The following is a 22,505-nucleotide window of genomic DNA, read 5'->3' as shown; positions in this document are numbered from 1 at the left end:
AGAATATGCACTCAGCCGTTTTTCAATATTATTGCATGCAGCTATTCAGCCGGAAGAAAGCGTAATGAGCAATCTAGTGAATCGATAATGCAGCTGAAGGAATCGATAATATATTCAAACATCAAATCAAAGAAATAAAAAAGCAACAAGCGCACAACTAGAATAGTTGGCTAATGCCTTTAAGCAAATTCTCCAATGAGTGGTTCCGTCATTGTTCTACCCTGCTTTGAGCAAATGGTAAAATGGCGTCACTTTTCCACACACGAAATATGACACTCCGTATAACATTGAAGTTGCGAAAAAAAACTGGACACATCCATCATAACTGCACACTATCTGGTATTTCATGCACTTGAGACCTCAAGCTCTGATCCTTATGCCTTAAAAACCACGACATGAGAGGATCATGCTATTTACATTGTAAGCCCGCACGCCGAATGGAGAGAAAAATTGGGTGGCTAAGTGGAGAATGCCCTTAATTGCAACACTACCACCCCTGCACAACTAGGGCAAAACAAGTGAACAAATTGGTCCTCACCCATCCAGAACAACAAAAATCCAACCGAACAATAGGCGCGAAAAAATGGAACTTCAATTATAACAGGGCAGCAGCATGCTCCTAAGTGAGACCTGGACAGTAGAAGAATACATTAGTTTTGACCTCAGTAAAGCTGGGGAGCATACATAGTCTACTAAGACAAGAAGTTACCTATTGAGTTAAATTGAGAGACCAAATAGGAGTCAGAAAAACAATGGAATAAAAGTTTCAAAAAATATTTTATGAGTAAGAAAAATATATATTTATGTTATGTTAAAAGAAGAGTAAATTGAGAAAAATGTTAAGTCAAGTGACAAGCTAAAAACGTCATAATAGCAAATGAAATAATACTAAGTATAGTAGATTATGTAATAAAGAAAAATGAGGTATTGAAAAGTTATTCGATGACTATATGAATCTTTTTCTAATTTCATAAGATTCTTTTAATAGGTAGGTTTTATTGGGTAACGAACAGCGAGTTGGAATTTAATTCAAGCAATATGATATAATGCAAGTTAGATCACATAACAAGACTAACATTCTCTAATATCCTCTGCGCATCGCACGGGTACTAATACTAGTAAAATTAAAAGAAAATTTTTCTGTATTCGGGGATCAACGAGAAGGAAGAAACTTAAATAAATCCACACAGAGAATGACTCACCTTTCTTACGCCTTGGTGAGATCATTGGCCAACTTAGAAGATTACATCAAGAATTGACACGCAGTACTTAACTCATGGCATCTTCAATGCTTGTTTTAATTGATTCAGTACTGCAGGGTGCAGTCTACCGATGGCTGCATTAAAGGATTCCCCGTGAAGAGTTGAACAAGTTTGAAGATTGTCTCTCACTGAGTCCTCCAATGAAATCTGGTTTATTGGGTCCGAGAGTTTCATCTAAAAACAAAAATCTCACTAAGAGACAAATTTGGTAACAAGCTACATTGCCCTATTCATTATAAGTACTAGCACCAGGGCTTACCTGTCTCCTCCTCAACTCCTTGCTTGGCACATGAGGCTTGCTAGAGCATACACTGTCACTACTGTGGCTTCACAATTTATAATGCAATGATAGTCCCATCAGTTGTCAAAATCTCAAGAGCCATTGAAGTACGAAAAAAAAAAAAAAGATGATTATCAGACCATACCTAGACTCTTCTTCACTTAAATCCTCACTTGCACCCAGTATAACACTAGTACACACACTACCCAAAGCATAGAGATTAGATTAGCATAAACAAAATGTACATGCCATATTAGGATAATGATTAAAAATAAAAAACATCAATAAATCTCACGGTTACAAATTCAATCAAATACCTCATAATCTGATCAAGTTTATCAAGTACTTGAGGCAACCTCAAGGTTAGAATTATAGAGAGGGCCAAACCAATTGTCTTCCTCTGGAAAGAGGTAACATTGTCAACCTGAGAAAATATCAGAAAACAAAAGAACCAATAATAACGTAAAACATCAGGTGAGGAAAACCACACAAAGTTGTTATCATAACCAAATCCAAAGAAGAATTTCAGGCTAAATTTTCCAAAATCTTTTATAAAAGGATTGAGAAGATGCAAGACCTCTAAGTGCCAGCAATACGGGCTTAACAACATGAACCCACACTGGAGGAGGATAAATAATTTACAGATACAGGTCAAAATCATAAGATGTGCTGCTAGTCTGCTACATAGGTAACCACGTATCTTACTTTCACGGAATAACTAACAGCCATGGTTATGGCAGGTATAGACAAACTATTTACCATAGAATAGATCTTTTACTCGCTGAAATTTCATCCGTTGGACATTTTGCTGAAACAAGAATACTTGCTCCCTTTTGTTAACCTATATAGTTTTCCTATTTTTTTATTTTTTTTGATGACATGGGAACCCGCAGCCGCTACCCTTCGGGTGCGCACAGGGTAAACCCAGCTTCTGTGCAATAGCTCACAAACCACTATAGTTTTACTATGGATGCAGGATTATCAGTTTACTGATGCTGGAATGGCAGTCGCTGGTGCTTGAACTTTAGAAGGCAATATTTCGAATAGGAAGTGCCAACAATGGATTTACTCCTCCATGAACTTAAAGTTGATGCGCACAAACTGGGCCGCACACCACGGTTATCCAAAAAAAAAAAAAAAAACTGGAGAAGTTGAAGGTGATTCTGGATGATGAAAAATAGACTCTCACCCAGAAGGGGCAACAGAAAGGGAGTTGAGGGATCTACTGTCATGTTAGGGTAAAGAAAGACACAAATCGTTGAAGAAAGTTTCAAGGAAAATCCCACCCAGGTTACTATGGAAAGAAAGAAATTCTAGGAGTTTTGACGGTAAGCAAGCTTTGTTAGGTGTTAAAACTGAGATGTCCGTGATTTGCGGGTTGGGCACATATCACGGGTTCGATCCCTACCACAGACAAAAGTCTGTTATTTAACTGGAAAAGGGTAGAGAAGCGGGCCCATTATCCACTGAGTTATCAACCGTGCACCTTTGACCTCCGGGGGTTTCTTGGTTATCAAAAAGAAATATAATGTCCGTGTATGTTGGCTTTATGGTGTAAGCTTCAGGAAGTACATGAAGTGCACAATATGGTAGACTTCATTAGCACTTATCTGGAGTTGTTATTTTGTAGAGGCGGTCTCTTCATAGTTTTGGTACAGGGGATGGCCAACTTTTGTATAGGCCAAATGCCAATTTGGTGATTGGCTCTGATTCATTAACAAAATCTTTTGCGTTACTGATAAAAGAAAACAAGCATACTTGCTTCCTAAAACTAATAACATTATATGCTATCTATATATTCAGGAAACTGTCGCAACTCCTGATACTATAGAAGTGCATTTATACCCATAAAAGTTACACATGATGAATATGTCAAATAATTCATCATATACTGAATGATTTCTTTTGATATGCCATCACTTACTGAATAATGCTATAGCCAAAAAGTCAATTTTTCATAATTCCATAGTAAAAAGTTTGTGCTCAACTGGGACACATACTTGCACCTTGATACAGCAAGGAGAAAAATTTTGATTGAACAAACAAACCAAGAACACACCTTACCATCCTAAGTATCAGCTCAGGTTTTGTAGAGGTCCTAAAGGAAACCATCAACCACGACAATATCTATCAAACTCAATTTAATCATTTAACTTACCTTTTCAAGCCATATGTCGACAAGGCAAAGGAGTATATTTTCTTCTCCAGGAAAACCAGATTTCTGAAGGTGTATAGACAGTGATGCATCAGAAGTTAGCTGCGCAAGATAATTAGTGTTCATCACCAAAATCCTTGCCAGCAGGGCTGCTGATGATGCTTTGACAGCTGCCTTGGAAGGATCGTGATCATCTCCCCCAGTCAGGCACGTGATTATTAATTTCTAGCAACATTCATGGAACCACATGAAATCATCCCATAAAAAAAAGGTAGGCATACATGTTGTAGTGCCTAGAGAAAACAGAAAAGACAAAGCAGAGAATTACAGTTACCTGCAGAGTGGAGCTGATTAGCTGAGGCACTTCCATCGGGAAACACTGCCACATCACAAAAGCAATAGCACGTATCATTCACAGGAAGAACCCTTTTGGGTCTATATTAAATCGACCAATGTTCTAGTATGAGTTTTCCAGAAGTTTGTACTGAACGTAGTTTCAATACATTTTCATCTTATCATAGCTCAAAGTTATAACATGAGAAGTTTGCATTGGAACTTAGTTTTGATACATTTTGATCTTATCAAAGCTCAAGTTTAGAGAAAAAGGAATTGAAGGTTTTAAGAATCATATCAACTACTCTTTTCCTTTACTTTCTCCATTACATTTTCCTCTCCCTTCTGACAATTTGTAGCCCTCTTGAAAAAGTAGTAAACTGAAACTTAAGCAGCTTAGGTAGCATATAATTTATTTGGTTAATCTACAACTCCTGGCCTTCCAAATACATAATTTTATAAAAGTAGCAAGGAAATCAATTACCTGAACTAGAATGTCAATGACTGGAATAACTGAGAGTAGTCCCCTGTCATTGACATTCCCAACCACCAGATCTAGAAGTTTAGCAACACTAGACGCATGCAAACTGAGAAATTCCCTTCCACCCAAAATAACATAGTCTTCAATGATATTGGTAGCAACCTGCATGTCATGGAACATCAGCACAAAAAACAACCCAGAACTGAAAATATTAGTTTCGTTAATCTTTCATCAACCTTCAAGTGATCAAAACTTCTTTCCAAGATTTCGACCAGACATGGGAAATACCCCAACAACTCTGGTACCATAGAAGGCGCATTAATAAGTGTTGCTTCCCATAACTGCATAATAACCTGGCTGGAATTAGGGCACCGTTCTAATATGAAATTAATCAATTAAATGGGCCACATATAGAACATGCCTGCATGCAGTCCTCTAGAAGTTCATCAGGGCTGGTTACGTTAATTCCACTTTGCAAAATCGGCAATAACATACCATATGATTTAGGCGACTGATAACCGAGAGCAACTACAAAATTCTTCAGGGCAGTAAGAAGTTGAATCTGCAAGATGCTTTCACCAGAAGATTCTTCCCATGCCTAATAAAGGAACAGCTCTAATCAGCAAAAGAGAGAACAGTAAATCACGCAGATACGGTTTAATGAGAAACAAAAGCACATGGAATTCATTAAGGATCCTGCTCCCACATGCAAGTCTATCCAAAAAAAAAAAAAACTTTCCTCTAGATGTATTTATATGTCCTTCCTTAGAAACTACAGAAAACGAAAGTAAGGAGAACTGAGGTAATGAGGTTTGGTCTCCAAATAGGATGCGTGAGAAACACCATGAAATGACAGCGTAGAATCTACCATCCAGTGAAAAGGCTTTACTAAAGTCCTGAGCCTTTTCCTAACATCTAGAAGAAATTTCAGGAAGGCAGAATCTTACAGAGATTGTACTCAGGAACGGTAATGGTAATAAAATAAAACTTCAACTGCACATAAGTCATCAAATTTAAGTTAACAAATCAACAAGGAGAAGTGGAAGAAGAAAACCATGAAGATACCTTCTGGAAAAATAGCATCAACTTGTTTGCATATGGCGTAACTTCAGTAACACGTGCTATCAGAACAGAGATAGTATTCAAAACTTGAACCTGAAAATCAAAAGGAAACATTGTGAACAGAGAATTCAAAAACAACTGAGAAATATAGAAGATTCCATAATAAAATGGAAACTAAAGACAGATTGAACAAGTAACATAAAAAAAATAAAAAAAAATAAAAAAAAGATTTCCATGATAATAAAAAAAGTGAAAGAGACAAATCGTGTTTCTAATGTGACCTTACTCAAAAAAAAAAAAAAATCCTGTTTCTTTTTTCTACTCCTTTTTCCCATTGACAACTAAGACACAAGCATTTCTTTTCAAGGAGCGAAGAAAAAGAGCCGGGGAAGAGATAACTTGGAAATGGATCGCTTGTTCTAACCTTCCCCCCTCAAATATTCTCGAGTCTCCTCAACAATATTACAGTCCATTCAAGCATTAACAAATAACAACCACAAATAAAACCCAAAATATGTTGAAAAATTAACTTATGCACGCACATGTAACCACTGCTTCCCCTTAACTGAAAGTTATTGCAAAGACCTAGGGAACTAGGATACCAGAAATAGGATAGAGCTACATTAAAAATACAACAAAAAAGAAAATAGAAGAGTAAATAAATGAGAATTAAATAGTGGAGAAGAGTACAGGTACGAGCCCATTAAGAGTACAGGGACGAGCCCATTATCCATCAAGGTTCAACCGTGAACTAGTGGCCCTCGGATTTCTAGGTTACCAAAAGAAATTAATAAATGAGAATTGAATAGGCCGTGCGAAGTTAGGAAGAACAACAGCTGATAGCTACCTTCGAGTCAAATTCCTGTACTTCGTCCACCAATTTGAAACACAGATCCCAACAAACAGGAAGAAGATCTAAGAACTCATTCTCATTAAAAGTTGCATCCTCAATATGAAAATACAAGGACCGGCATGCTGTCAGCTAAAAGAAGATAAAAAGTAGCTTCAGTATAACACAAAGTGAATAACGGGAACTAAAAATTCAGAAAATACTGATAGATGTACAGCTTAATTAAGAAGCTAGTTGCTTTATATAAAATGTGGCATACCCTTACACACAAGTCATTGTCCTGAAGTAATCTGATTAGAGCACAATAAACTGCTCTTCTGGTGTCATCTTTAATCTGTGAGAAAACACAGTTAGACAAAAGTATATGTGATCACTTCTGGTGTCATCTTTAATCTGTGTGAAAACACAGTTAGACGAAAGTATACGCGATCGCTAACTACATACAACTATGGGTTGAAGGCACATAACTATAGCATAATAACAACCTACAATTGCTACTGGAAATAGCATATGAACAATAATATATATATATATGATAATAATAGAAGTTCTCTAACAAGTCTAAAACCTATTCTCAACTAATAATAGAGCAAAGAAACTTAGAAAAACAGAAAGTCAAAGATTTCCATTATAGATCCAGATATAGTACCTTTTTGGATTACCATGAACCGACAAGGATTCACCATATTAAACATTTTCTTACAAGAACTGCTGATTGAAGAAAGAAGATTGCATGCACAATTGAACATTTCATAGAATACTCCTCTTTTTTCTAAATTCCCATAGAATACACCTTATATATTGGAAATCCAAAACTGACTTCATAAATGTTATGCTTAACTTCTAAGACAAGTAGGAGCTGCATTGTAACAGAAACACTTCGCTCGACTCCACTAAATGATCATTAAATTTAGTCTGGCAAATTTGAAGAGAAAATTAACCTAACGTTAAGTGGAAGTTCGTAGAAATGAGAGGAACAGCATATAAACATGCTATAAACTTGTTCAATTATAAGTATATTATATTCCCCCTAGGGCAGACACTCGTTAGGGTCTTTTTGACCAACTTGTGACTGACGAACTCTCATTAACGGAACGCTGAACTTGTTTTACTAAAAAACATTCTTGAATAAATGTGTCCTTTTCTCCTTTATCTCTATGATCATAAAGGAGAATTGAAATTAGTTGCTCTCGTCTCTTAATGTTGATGTGGTTTTAGATTGGTAAAAACAATAACAAAAGCATTTGTTTGACCTATTCAAGAGCATGGAACTGGGGACAACCAAGAGTTATGAGAAGTTCATAAAGGAAACTTTAGACCACAAAGATTAAATAACTTAATATCAATGGCAGTGTGGATGCTCAAGCATTTCATCTATTCTCACTCTTAAACAAGGAGAAGGAAACTTATAGCCTTGTATAGTAGGGTTAAAAGAGGAGTTGCGGAAAGGAAAGTTATTCAACCCCAAAGAAGGGAAGAGAAAAGTTCCATATCCCTTGTTTGGTTAGGAAGTAAAAGTGGATGGTAAGTAACTCTCGCATCTCAGTCTTTTTAACCCATTCCAAATTTGACAGAAATGGAGCCCGAAACCTTTCACTTTCCATCTCCCCTTCTTGATTCGAACACTTTGAAAGCGATTTCCAGGCAATTCTTTTTTTTTTTATATATATATATAACTGCAGTCTCATTACCTCTGAAACCCATTGTCCAAGGATTAGTGCTACTTTTCTGTGTATTATCCGCATATTGGGATGATCATTTCTCAACTCCAATGACAATGCTCCATTAAACCTGCATAATGTTAAGAGATCATGAAGACATATGTGTATATTCCCAATAGAATTTGACTTTCAAATTTTTCAAACCCAAACAATATTACTAAATGTTTTTAATAATGATGAGTTCGTATAATAGAGCGGTCTCTAAAGGATAAGTTTCACTGTCTTGAGCAATAAGAGAACAAACCATTCAATATATGGCACCTGAATACGTTTTAAGATTAAGAGGAAAAAATTTCTTAATGAATCATGATGTTAAGAAAAGTGTAGTTGACTTTATCCATTCCCTTCAAGTAAATAACACATCAAGGCGAACTGGCAAAGCCACCTATCATTTGCTATGTCTTTTATTCTGTTTTGCTAATGTGGTTACTCAGCTAGTTTTATCACCCTGTTTCAGGTGCTGTTGGTAAGATAGTATGAGGATAGAAAATTCTAGAACATGTCTGAGGGGTCAGATCTATTTGACCAGCAATATTTTCAGCTTGAAAAGCACATACCAATCCTTGAAACTCAGATAGTTTGAGAGCTCATAGTAAATGTAAGCGGCAGCACCATAAGCAGCATCCTTAAGAAGCAATGCCGGAGTTATCTCATTAACTGCAGAAGGGCAACCACTCATAGCCTCTTGCAGAATAGAGACAACAACAGGTCCTAGCAGCTGAAAATCAAATAGCATGTTCATGCCAGGACTAATGCAACGTGTTAATATTATTGAACACAGGGAATATGTTAAACATACTTGACTATGATTTTCAAACAAGACAATATATAGAGCTTCAGCACATGGCCTTAGTTTCTCTGACCATAGCACTGAATCCTGCTCGTGATAGAAAGTCTCTGGGTTCTGGTACCATTCCTCCATATCACTTGCAGTCAGAACAAAGTACCTACATTTGGAGAAATTGCAAAAATAAGGAGACAGTTCACAATAACATATTATAATTACAAGGGGTTAAGACTTCCCATCAAAAGATGTCAATGCATATTCAAACTACCCCCTTTTCCTCGTAGCTCAAGGACATTCAGATGAAACCTGGTTAATCTCCACCTTCACTCCCTTCCAAATGCTCCTTTCAGTTTGTTGGACAAGAACGGAGAGCGTTCGGAGTCAACAGAAACTAAAGGTTTTCGTCATGTACCAAAATGTAGTTTTGGAAAGATAAATCAAGTGATCAAGAGGATACTATATTCTAATGGCCTTAGAATAGACCCTCACATAACAAGACTTATCATTTTGCACTGTCCTAATTTACGCTACCCCAACACTGAAAAACAAGTATGGAAAATACTATTTTTACAACCACGGTGTCCAGGCCAGCTTGCGCACACCTCAGTTAATTCCATGAGGTACCTACTCAGGTACCGGGTAACTCTATCCACCAAGGCTTAGCAAATGGGCTGAAATCACCTAGTGTTTTTGCCTCCATTGGGCTATGAACATGAGACCTCATGGTTCTCAACCCACTTTGACGATCACTAGGCCACACCCTTGGGTGCAAAGGAAAATACTCACTTTCTTTAATCTAAACGGATCTCCCCAAATTATTTAAAGTTGGAAAATGATCTTCCAGCACCAGAATTTACTAAAAGTACAACTACCCTTTATTGCACCCTCCCACCTCCTTCACACCCTACTCGCACCTAAAATAACCCTACAAGTCCAAAAGCTGTAATGAGGAGAAGATTGCTTCATACTACAACCGAATTAGGGCACCAAAAAGAGCCACTCAAGTACAACCGAATTAGGGCACCAAAAAGAGCCACTCAAGTTGGACTAACTAGATTGATTAAGGATGTTATGACTGTTCTACAACGAATGAGAATAGAGACGAGGACCAAAAGATCATTAAAAATTGTTAAGCTTTTTACATTTTTAACCTGGTGCTTGGGAACATTAATTCAGCAAATCAATTTCTTCACATAAAAGTAACAAGAAGAGAAGACCCATAAAGAGTTGGGATGCCTTACCTCCTTATCAATACATTACACAGGAGTACAACCCGGTCAGTAGGCAAAAGGGAAGTAAGAAGGCCAGCAACCGTACTAGATATGTTTTGCTTCATCTGCTCAAATGTAACCCTATTTTCATCAACCACGCGTCCTGCCAAGCTTGTCTTATACTCTTTACCTTCCAAAACTGTTTTCACCATTACCATACATTGAATCATGAATTGCTCAAAGGACATAACATGTGGTTCAGGATCTACAATCTTGCTTAAACAGAATTCCATGACAAGTGGAAGGACACATTTATCCCCGAACGAATAAGGATGTCGCTGCTGGATGGCGACTAAAATCTTCATTAACTTTGTACAAGCCCTTTTTAATAAATCCCAAAATTTAGGCTGATGGTCCCGGAAAGATGAATCTGCAAATTTAAGGAGTGATCAGGATATCTCCTAGTTCAGAAGCAAAATAACAAAATATTTTCCCTACTTTTGTTAGGCAGCATCAAAACAATAGAGATTAAATAGGAAACAAGGGAACAAACCCACCCGCTCCCCCACCCCACCCCACCGCCCCAGTAAAAGAAGTTCAAATCTCATTTTCCTTTCACTTCCTCTCTGTTTTATTATCAACCAAAACAAAGGGAGGATAAAAAATACGTGCAATTTCCCTCTACCTTTTCATTTCTACTTTCTTTGTGTCAATCTCCTTTCCTAGTATCCAATAAAACAGGAATTTTGGGTTTCCACTATATACTGTTGAGGAAAGAAAAGTTGAGGCTTAATATCTTGCTAATTAACATTCATAAGAATAATTTAGGAATAATCTAACCAAAATTGCACTAGTATTTTAAGGAGTCCCAAGCAGCTTAAGTCATTAGAGCTTCAATGAATCACTTGTCAGATGCAGACTTTGGCATATCAAGACACAATAAATACTAGCCCTTTTTATTGAGTTACTCACTAAGCGGATGCATGCAGGCCTTTGTAAAGGTTAGTAGACAACTTTTTTAGCCATAAAGCTGAGTGGGCGTATGTTACATGCCCGGTTAATATTTTTTAAATCCACGACTGAAGCCAGTGCAGTGGATTGAAATATACCTTTTATGTCCTTGAATGAAACCAATGACAGAAAGACTACTCTGTATAAAGTATGTACACTTAAAATAACTCGTGAAAGTTCACCAGCAGCTATAACACCAACTTCCTCTGCATCTCAATTCTAAAATCTGATTTTCTTCAAGAAGCAAGTAACATATCCGCTGGTCTGTAGCAGTAAGCTGACAACATTGTGCACTGCGAGTTTCCAAATCGGGTCACTAGAAAGAGGATGGCTTATGACGCAGTTAGTTACTTGTGAAGAGAATAGAGGGAAAATAGAGAAAGGGCCTTTTTGTTATACTTGGACAAGAATGAAGCACTCGAAATAACCAATAAAAAAATCCGAGTCAACCATAATACTCTTTGAGTACTTCATGGTGTTCCTTCCTAGTAGAAGTCAACAATCAACATTTTAGTTAAAAACTCCTAGGAGTACAATGGCATAAGCAAGCAGATTAAAATGACTCTGAAATAGCATTTCAATGCATTTTCTCCAGGTGCCGCTGGAGAAAAATAACAAGACACAAAGCAAGTAACTGTTTCACTTGTCATGTGATACTCTGATAGTCAGCGAAGGGGCTTACAAGAAGACATTGGCATCCATTATATTGATTACCATTAAATGTGAAAATTTTGAACCTCCAGAACTACCCAAAATAAAGGGCATGACGGACAGATAACACTGCCAGACCTGAATACTTTGATATGAAGCATTAACGTTCTACTAAGAAAATCCAGTATATTCAAACACAAATAATTCATGGCGCAAAAGTAAATATGAAGCTTAGCTAAGGATCCAAAGTCCATTCTCACAGTAAGGAAGTAGCGATTGGATGGCATTCAAAAGCACTGGAGCAACCTCTTTGACATGCCGCACCTCCTTAAAATGAGGGAAGAAAAAGTCAATAAACTACTCTGGCCAACGGAAATTAGCTAGAAACCCTCCTTTTTCTTCCTTATTGTTTTTTTTTTCTCTTTCAGAGGGTGGTAAAGAATGAAATTTGACCGATACCTGTAAGGTTTTGGCATCACTCGGAAACCCAGAAATTATCAACTGCCTTATTATCTTTGAACATAGAAACCATCTCTCGCATGTTAGGTAAAGATCATCATGATGTAATTCAGCAGCACTCCCTCCAAAGGTTTGAGCAAGAGCTGAGAAACCTTTGAGTATTGTCTGCACATCAGTCTGCCAAAGATGCCAACTGTAATCGAAGAACTGTGTGCATATCTGTAAAGAGATCATGAAATACCAAGTGAGACGCCTCAGCAAATCCAATCCTTCATATCAAAGTTTATGATCAGAGCAGACTCAAAGAGACAAAATGTGATGACTGAAAATTATTAGGGAAACTGCGGACACGATAGTTAATTTTGATATTCAAAACTGCCGTCACCTACTGTTACCATTCTCCAAAAAAAAAAAAATGCTGTCACCTAATAACCAATAAGTAAAATAAGAGATTTCGAATAAGCAGTCTGCAAAGTAAAACAGCAAGTGATGGGACATATGAAGATGAAGAAGAAGAGATATCAGCACAATAAGAGTTACAGTCCCATGCAATTGCTCGTACCAGTCCCAAAGAATAAGAACTGATCACACGCCAGATTATGCTTCACATGAACAAACAGTAGGCATTCTAACACTAGCTGATGATGAGATGCAATGTACAAACGCCTACAGCTATATAAGCATGTGGATATTAGTCTTCCAGCTAACTTTATATTATATTTGTAGACAAAGTAGAAAGGTTCTATAAAAGTGATAGCAGCAAGTGTGCCGTGTAATATTTGAACTCTTACTTACAACTCAGCTGTTGAACCCTAAATTTGACAAAACAAGACTTCAACAACAACTACTACTATGCCTCAGTCCCAACCAAGTTGGGGTTTGCTATATGAATCCTCACTTCTTCATTTAAGCTCATATCATATCATCATCAAACTAAATAAAATAAAGGTGAAAAATAAGGTTATATATATATGGGTTTTGCTAACCTACTACATGAAGGTAGTAGGTTAGCATTGTACCCATTTTTTTAATTCTCTTAAATATCCTTAACAACAAATAAACAATGTGATAATGTAAGGGGTTCTTTTGTCATTTTACTAAAAAACTATATCCAATTCTCTTCCTCCTTTCTTTTTTTCTGACTCTCAGATTCAATCTAATCAAAGCTTTTTTCATCTCTAATTGTTGCTTTTCTTCACAAAATTTAACCATTAAAATTTTCACAATCTCAAATTCAAAGAAAAAATATATTGAAACTGAAAAACAAATCAGACCCATAATGATTAGAACTCAAAATTGAATTTTAAATCAGTTTCATGTTAACTGTCCAACGACTTTGTCGTTCATATTCTTCTCTATGCTCTAACTTCAATCTGCGGGAAAATGAACGAAAGAAGCCATAAAATATATTGAAACTGAAAAACAAATCAGACCCATAATGATTAGAACTCAAAATTGAATTTTAAATCAGTTTCATGTTAACTGTCCAACGACTTTGTCGTTCATATTCTTCTCTATGCTCTAACTTGAATCTGCGGGAAAATGAACGAAAGAAGCCATAAATGTTGCTTGTCCACCAAAATGATCTTCTAATTCATCACTCACAACTTAGATTTTTTTTTTGTATTAGAAAACGTTGATGGCTGGAAGATTCCAATTTAAAGCCATAAGTTTACAATGGAAACTAAAGTTAAGAAAATGTGGGGGTAAGAAAACGGGTTGAAATTGTAAAGAAATTGTAGTGAAGCAATTGGATTTCTTCTCCGCTAAGTGGGGTGGGGGGATAAGAGTTGGATGAGTAAAAGACAAAAAACCCATTTAGTTCATGTGTTGCTAATTTACTGATAAGGGCATATATGGAAATTAGAAAGTGGGTACAATGCTAACCTACAACCTTCATGTAGTAGGTTGGCAAAACCTATATATATATATATATATATATATATATATATATATATATATATATATATATATATATATATATAATCATCATATTAATATTAGAAGTTCTCTAACAAGTCTAAAACCTCTGCTCAACTATCTAGTAGCAATCACCTATATGGATCTTTTTCTTCCATTGTGCCCTATCTCTAGCTAAGTCTAGGACATAATCTCTTAGTGTTCTCCTCACAAATGAGGACTAAATACCTTAGTTATAAGTCTATTACTTTATGTAACGTTGTGGAGATATAAATGCAGTACCAGACCTTCAAACTTTTCAGAAAATCATTCGGTCCTCAAAGATATAAAAAGTATGCAGGAAGAGGAAGACAAATGACAGCACCTCAGCAAAGGTCCTTTGGTCTGATGTAAGCCTCTTTGTAGACAACTCCTTCAAGGTTCTGTAAAGAATCATGAATATTCTATGTGAAGTAAGAATATCTGCCGATTGAAGCTGTTGTGCTAAAAAAGAAAAAAGATCTGGCCTGTAGGAGGATTCAAAATCAAAGATTAGTGTACATATAAAGATGGAAAATACCAGAAAGGTATTTAGACAATAAATTTTCATTATAAGTATTGAAACACAACCAACTAAAGCATAGAGAAGCAAGTCCATTAAGGACCAGGGGAGATCTTAGGTATTATGGTGGTCAACAGTACTGACAGTATAACCACCTATAGCAACAGCATAATCTGCTTGACCACCAAGACTGAATCAAGAGAGTACTTGAGAATAAAGCATAAAATAGAGCTCAAGGTGGAATACTATAGTTCTAAAATGCAATAATCCTATTTAATATACTTTCATGGGGGGGTTTTGAACCACCTGATTTGATTCAAATGCAACTGACTACTTGGCTGGTTAATATTTAATAGTTGATAATAAGCTATAACAAAAACAGTACAATAGTATATAAAATCAAATAACAGAACGTTAAGATATGATGGTGACACTACTTATCTCTCCCCCACCCAAATAAGGTACGGTTCTGAAATTGGAAGTAAAAGGAAAAAGAGAAATAAGGACCTCTAAAGAACCAAACTTGTTAAGAATAAAAATGAATTGAGCTTAAATTAGTAAGTGTTTATAAGGATCATATAAATGGATATTAACTTCAACGCCCCAGTTTAGCTCCATAATACCTTCATTTGCCCTTTTTTTTTGGTTGAAGAGTATCAGTCATTTCCTTAGCATGTTATCAAGGGGCAACAAGTAATTAGAACCCTATGGGCAGCAAAGATCTATATCCTTCAAAAAGAAGTGAATATGAAATACTTTTAAAAGCTCTCTCCCTATATCTATCTATCTCTCTCTGTATTGTATGTTTGGATGTATGTAAATAAGTAAAGCTCATCCCAGCAGAAAATCTATTTATGTTGGATAACTTTTGAAAAAGGAAAAAAAAAAAAAAAAAAGTGTTGCCATAACCATATAATACTGTTAAACGATTATTCTTCACCTTGACACGCTCTTCAATTCTGATCCAGCCAAATGCATCAAACCAAGAATTTTGGTAATTAGGATGGATTAAATCTATAAGTTTCTTTTCTTGAACAGAATAGACCTTTGTTTCATATGTTCTTCACATTAATATAAAAGCTGGTAGAAACTTGGTTCCATTAAGAAACAACTCCAAAAGAAAAATATCAGGGGTTTATTTTTGCTTTTTAACTCAACAACATTCATCTTGGTGATCAGGAAAAGAAATCAGCCATTCATAGTTGAGAGCCCGAAACCATTAACTTCTCTACGGCCTACTGGATGTGACTCCAGCCACTTTTCAACTCTATCAACTAGAGCTATATTCATATTTGGATTTGCATTTACACCACAAACTATCCCAGTGAAATCAAAAGCATGATATTTCTGGCTGAAATACATGGTACAGAATCACCATTCTGTGAAACTTGAGACAGCCCTGACAGTGTAAGCAAGTGAATTTCATTTCTGGTCGAGGGTCAGGGTATGGACCAAGTGATAAGTCCATGAGGTCCATCAGATGAATTATATGTGAATTACCGGTTAAAAAGCTGATCTTGTGTTAAGATTGGGCAAGCAAAGAAATCATTTCACTGGAATAATTCAAATCTTCAAAATGTCCCAGACAAAAGGGCCTTGTAACTGTCAGTTAGGGTTTAACTCTATGACATCTAAAATGTTCACCCCAACATCTTGTGATTTCATGTTTCTTTTTAATCTCTGTGTGTTCCAAAAGAATCTAAGAAGTCAAAATAATAATCATAAAATACAAAATAGAATGGTTCTTCTTCAATAATTTATTGTAATTCGAATAGTTACGGAAAACACCATACCATTCTTTAGGGTAGTCGATTCGAGCAATCTTTGAGATGATCACAGACAATGTAAGGGCAATCTGCATCAGACAATATGCACAGTTGAGAAATCAGGCAAGCACTTGCTAATATGTCCACTAATGACAATATTATTCAGATGTCTAAGTAGAGATAGCAGTTGAAGCAACAAATGTCAATAACAGGGATGACAATTTTTAGAACAAAGAGAGCTGTAGCTAACTGGACTCATTACAAAACCAAAAGTAAATCTGCATCACCTGGTAATTCTCTTCCCTCAAGTGTGACAACAGCTTTTGTCTCAAGTGTGATTTCTCCTCATTGCTAATACCCCTGCCAAAATGTTCCAGAGAGAAGCAAATAGTCATTTATAGCAGGTATACAAATATATAAACAAGCAGGAAGGAGAAATCACAACATATGGAACACAAAAAGGCAATCATGCAAAAGACAAAAAAGATGATGCTTGGAGTGTGCTAGAGTCGTGGGAGAGTTATGAGCTAAAATTATCCCTTATTTATGGGAGTAGGTTCATTTTGGTCCCGAAAATATAACCCTGAGCATATTTAATCCCTTAACTTTGCTAAAGTGTAGCACTTTTGGTCTCCCTAACACAATAATGTTAAAAACTAACAGTAGGGGCAATTTTTCTTAGAAAATTTCAGCTGACAATGCTATCTCTTTTTGCTTGGAGACTTTAAGAAAACAGAGCAAATAGCAAAAAGAGAGCACATATGTTTGAAGCAGTCCAAAGAGCAGGGGAACTTTTTTTTTTTAAAAAAAAAAAAACGCGGGTCGGGTGTGGGCGCAGAGCGGGTTTGCACAGAGCCAGACCCGCCCCGCATAAGGCAAAACCCGCCTGCACTGCACCGTTGCCATCCCTAATTTCGATCGGAAGTTAACTGCATCTGATCATAATATTTGATGATCTGTTCCCTCTCAGGTGTAAAAATGTAGCAGCAGTGGACGTAAACATGGGATGCCCCAAGTCATGCACCTGGAAGTTATTCTAGGGCACGGAAGAAATTAATTGTTTGAGCAATTTCTAGATATATGTTGGTTTTAAAAGGGTTTGGTTCCTCTGCAATGTTGTCAAAATTTGAGTTGCAGAAGAAAGGAAACGTCATGAACAGGACATGCATTCCTTTGCATTAGGAAGGCATACTACTAGGGTGAAAGAGCAAGAACAAAATCATAGATGAGCTCTATTTTTCTCAACAGTGCAGCACCCACGCCTCCTTCAATTTTTTAACATTATTCTGTTAGGGGACCAAAAGTGCTCCACTTTAGCAAAGTTAAGGGATTAAATATGCTCAGGGTTATATTTCAGGGACCAAAATGAACCTACTCCAGTGATAATTTTAGCCCAAAACTCAGTCGTGGGAAGAACAAGCAATCTGAAAATTCAATCCACATACATATGTTGCATCAAGCCACTAAAAGTTGGATAGTAACCTATCTTATTGCAGGCGATTGCTGAAAATGTCCATTATCATCTTAACAGTGACGTCCACTTTTACCACACATTGACTTCTTTAGCATTTGTAACTATACTTCCATAATTTTATTTTATCACGGATTTTCATCTGTCTGTGTTGTATATATACACATGGTGACGAAAGATACATAGTTTGATAAACCAAATAACACTGTCTATGTTTTTCACTTTTTGACAAGTTTCAAACTAACATTTCCTTGTAAGTCGTAAATGGGTTATTTATTTTGATAAATATCTTGGAAATAAATTGTATAAGTTAAAGTGCATTCAGAATGATTCCTTCACTGTTAAATCTCAATAATGCAACCTGACCATTTCTTTGATTGATGACTTCACTTTAGACAATGAAGAAGGAACATATGCTAATAACTGAAGCTCATCAATCCCAAATTTAAAATCTGCTATTCTCTTTTCAGATGTCCCAAAATTGTGGTCCATTTACTTGAACGAATAACCATTCAGTCAAACATAAGTTAGGGCATCATTTAGAATAGATAGTCAGGAACACAACAGGCAATTTCTGCAGTAAATAGGATAAAGATTTTCAAAGGACATTATCAGTTTGCGCTAACATTGTAATAAATTCCTAGTGTTCCTCCCATTCATTCCATCTGCATCCTTTAGCTTTCCAGAATCTGAGAACTAGTCATATCCAAAAAACAATTTCAAGGGATTTTTCTGTAAAATATGGGGAACACTCTAAGTTATCTTTTTTTTTTTCTTTTTTTTTTTTTTTTGATGAAGTAAACACTCTAACCTATCTTATGCACAAATAGAATATACATACATACATAACAAGATTTTCGAATGACAGGAACATTTTCGGATAGAACGATATAGTAATTCTTAGGATTCCTACAATTCTTTCCATATCCATCCTTTCACTTTCCAGAATTCGAAAACAGGTCATATCCGTTAGCAATTTCAAAGCATTTTCCTGTAATGCGGAGTACACTAACTTATTGTATACTCACACAACACACAGAGATACACATAAAACACATATGTAATGTGTTTGTGAGGCGAGTGTGTGGTTACGTATATATGGGGAGTACATTACTCCTTCCTCTTTCTCCACTAAACTGTGAATTCCAAGATACAATAAGGATGACAGTCTGACACTATCTTAGTCATAGTTTTACAGAACATTGAGATTGACTGTCACTTTGTCAGAGAATAGATACTCTCCGGAGATGTTGTTACAAAATTTGTGAAGTTGAGTGTTCAGCTTGAGATATTTTCACGTCCTCGTATTAGTTACATCTGTAACAAGCTCAGTACATAAGGCTTGTATGCACCAGCTTGAGGGGAGTGTTAGAATAGGAATAGGATTATCCTACGTGGAAAAGGATTGTAATGTAGTGTGGACTTAATGTAATAACGTAGACACACAATTCAATAATATTTTTCTCTCATAATTTGTCACACCCAGATACAAGTGGGATGACACTATTATGGTCATAGTTTTACAGAACTATACAACAATTGAAGTTCAATGAACCATGAGTAACAAACAAACTAAAATCAACGCGAATAATACTCACGACGAATCACGCCTGCTTCTCCAATACCGATTAATGCTATTTTTAAAGTAAACCGATGCCATTAATCTCACATCAACTTGAGTCACTAAATCCTTAGCAGTAATCACTTCCTACAAATAGCAACAAAAACATCAAATGTACTTCAAAAACCCTAAATTAAAAATAAAATAAAAAAAGGAAAAAAGAAATTACCATAAGACAAGAACAAAAACCGGGGCGGTTTTCAGATTGAGCTAGGGCAGTTTCAGCCGGTTTACGAATGGTTTGTTCAGCGCTAAGTGAATTTGTGAGTAATGAATACATTGCTGGTAGGTCTGACACTGATAAAGCCATAATTCGATGTGTTGAATGGAAGATTTTTTGGATGGGAATAATGGGGATAGATTTGTGATTTAATAGGGAAATGAAAATGGAGTGAATGAAGGAGAAGGAATATAGTAAATATTTGGAGAAGAAAATGGCAAGAGGTTGGTGTTTTGTTTAATTTGGCATGGCCTCCACACCTGAACTTCTCTATCTTTTTTCTTTTCTTTTTTATTTTTATTTATTTATTTTTACTCACCCGATGTCCTGTATACGCATTGAAACCCGACTATATTCGAATCGCGCATTACAAGGCCTATTTTGGGGCTCGAATCCAATTTAAATATTTTTGTTGGAAGTGTCAACAGTGAATAGTGATATAGTTTAAATATGAAGAAAAAAATTACAAAGTCTGCAAAAGAATTTTATACTGCTATTACTATAATACTATAATCTAACATGTTTTACACTAGTACTAATAATTGGGCATCAAGTCATATAGCACACAATTTTTTTTTTCTTTTTAGGGGAACCAACCAGTTCCACAATTAGAACCTGGGTGGTATTTTATTGATAAGCAAAAATTTAAATGAATGGGAGGACTTAAACCTTATCCCTATGCAAAATGAAAACTGGACACACCCAGTTTTGATGCATGGACATTTACAATCCTAAAATGCACTATATGATGCATGTACTAAGGGGTGGAAGAAATCTTCCAATACAGAAGGAGGGGATTCTACTATCATGCATGTTTCCTAAGACCAGAAGGCATCAAACACTTATCTTTAGTTGATGTTTGATGCCTTTGGTATTACATGAAACTCTAATGCACTTAACAGTCTAAAATAAGTCAAGGTAGATCAAAATGATATTGATTGTTGTTCTTAATTCTTATTCTGATCTGGGCAGTTCATTGAAATCATTGTAAGCAACTAAGTCACTATGAGAGTGATTGATGCAGGAGTTTGTCGGCTACTTGCATCCAAGTCCCTATTTGAGAAATATTCCATGGTGGTTTTATTTTACCTTGAATAGACTGGACTAGCAACAAAGAGTCGGCTTCTAGGATGAAGTTTTTCATCTTCATATTCAAGCACTATTCAATACCATGCTATAGTGCCTTTGCCTCATCCCAGTTAGCCTCATCCCAGTTACTAGTTCCTTTACCCAAGTTTATGCTACAAGCATGGATTAATTTGCCTTTATGATTTCGAATAGCACTACCTCCCCCACAGTCACCTCTTTTTCAACTTCCATCACTATTAAGTTTGATGAAACCAAATGGGGAAGATACCATTTAACAGTTTTGATAGATAGCTTGGAGTAGTCATGGTTAAGCTTATTGAAGAACACATACCAATCAGTTTCTAGTTTCAGAAGAGGAAAGTGGTTGTTGATGATTTGAAGTATATGAAATGAGATGTTTTTACCTGAGATAGCACTGTTGAACTTGATGAAATTGAACCTGATATTGCATCTTACCTTCCAAATCTCCCAACAAATCACCTGAGGTAGTATTCCTTTAACAAGTATTGCTACAGGGTTCTTTGTTTTTAGACTCCAACAGTGAACCGTTATTTGTCGAAAGGGAATATTTAGGACTTTAATCCCCAAAGGTTGATATATTCTAGTCCATAACTCTTTAGCTAGATCACTTTGGCCAAACAAATTTTCAATAATTTCAATTTTATGCACCGTGCAGCAGCAGCAAATAGAAGGCCCGTGCGCCTTGAACATTCCAATGTTGTTGTACGAGAGTCTATTTTTTATAAATCTCCATAGGTGAAAATTGACATTTAAAGAGCAGTTCTTACGCCAAATTCTTTTGTCATGCCAGTCTCCATCTGATTTCTTCCTTAGAAGATTCCAATCTTATGAGATTGTAAACTTGCCTTCAGGATTTAAGGTCCAAACAAGTTTATCAACCTTTTTTATAATTGTACAACAGCTCTTATAGTCAAGGACACCCTATAACCTGCTCTATTCCACATCCAAACACCATTCACATATACCTCATTAAGTTTACATCTTGTAGGAACATATTCTTGTGGAGGCAATTTGTACAAAGCACCATCTCCACTCCAGTTGTCATACCAGAATAACACATTACCTTGTCCTATTTGCCAGATTATGCTATCTTCTTTATGTTGTCTAATGTTGCATATTGCTCTTCAAATTTGAGATTGAGCACCAACAACTGATCTGATAACAGGATTAGCTCTTGAGCAGTACTCGGAAATCATGTACTCTTTCCAAAGTGACTCCTTTGTTCTCAAGTTCCACCATTATTTTGCTATAAAGCTTTGCTCACATCTCTTAGGAATCTGAAACCTACTCCCCCTTCTTTATATGGAAGACACATCTTTATCCATTTGCACCAGTGATATTTTCTCTGAGATTCACTACCACTCCAAAGGAATCTAGCAATAGCTCTTTCCAGTTGTTCAAAAGTCCCTTTTGGTGGTTTCATTGCTGCTAGTAGGTGGACAGGCACGGCTAGAAGAAACTTGGCATGCCATGTATGGATCTTTTTTGTAATAGAATGAACCATTTAATAGAAATACACTATTTTCATTTTACCTACCAACAAAGAGCAACCCAAATATTTGATGGGCCACTCTTTTCTCTGCATTTATGTCA

The 22,505-nt window shown here is 36.1% G+C and overlaps 1 protein-coding gene across 2 annotated transcripts; it reads right to left on the bottom strand.

Annotated features, from left to right (window-relative positions):
• Positions 1-55: 55 nt before the first annotated feature.
• LOC132056940 (uncharacterized) lies at positions 56-20,056 on the bottom strand. 2 transcript variants are annotated; one of them, XM_059449352.1, is made up of 24 exons: positions 19,752-20,056; positions 19,560-19,669; positions 16,778-16,850; positions 16,518-16,579; positions 14,548-14,689; positions 12,264-12,482; positions 12,065-12,131; positions 10,173-10,572; positions 8,944-9,091; positions 8,702-8,862; positions 8,115-8,214; positions 6,683-6,757; positions 6,421-6,555; positions 5,577-5,666; positions 4,933-5,109; positions 4,748-4,852; positions 4,515-4,673; positions 4,032-4,076; positions 3,701-3,922; positions 1,860-1,966; positions 1,688-1,744; positions 1,522-1,582; positions 1,203-1,436; positions 56-630 (listed from the first exon to the last, which is right to left on the bottom strand). In XM_059449352.1, the coding sequence occupies exons 1-23, from the start codon at positions 19,890-19,892 to the stop codon at positions 1,275-1,277; spliced, it is 3,018 nt and encodes a 1,005-aa protein (XP_059305335.1). In that variant the 5' UTR covers positions 19,893-20,056; the 3' UTR covers positions 56-630; positions 1,203-1,274. The 2 variants fall into 2 exon arrangements, with proteins under 2 accessions (XP_059305335.1, XP_059305334.1); XM_059449351.1 differs by having other exon boundaries at positions 1,522-1,588; positions 19,752-20,055.
• Positions 20,057-22,505: the final 2,449 nt, after the last annotated feature.

The sequence above is a fragment of the Lycium ferocissimum genome, chromosome 5 (assembly GCF_029784015.1).
Source record: "Lycium ferocissimum isolate CSIRO_LF1 chromosome 5, AGI_CSIRO_Lferr_CH_V1, whole genome shotgun sequence".
Lineage (NCBI taxonomy): Eukaryota > Viridiplantae > Streptophyta > Magnoliopsida > Solanales > Solanaceae > Lycium > Lycium ferocissimum.
The sequence above is the reverse complement of the archived record's forward strand: the minus strand, read 5'-3'. Positions and strand labels throughout refer to the sequence as shown.

What these genes read in the sequence shown, in the direction of transcription:
- LOC132056940 (XM_059449351.1), bottom strand. Translation starts at nt 19,892, where the DNA reads ATGGCTTTATCAGTGTCAGACCTACCAGCAATGTATTCATTACTCACA. An exon ending in TTCTAGAGGACTGCATGCAG is followed by an intron (nt 4,853 to 4,932) that starts GCATGTTCTATA and finishes GTTATTATGCAG; the next exon opens with TTATGGGAAGCAACACTTAT. An exon ending in TAATCAGCTCCACTCTGCAG is followed by an intron (nt 3,923 to 4,031) that starts GTAACTGTAATT and finishes GAATGTTGCTAG; the next exon opens with AAATTAATAATCACGTGCCT.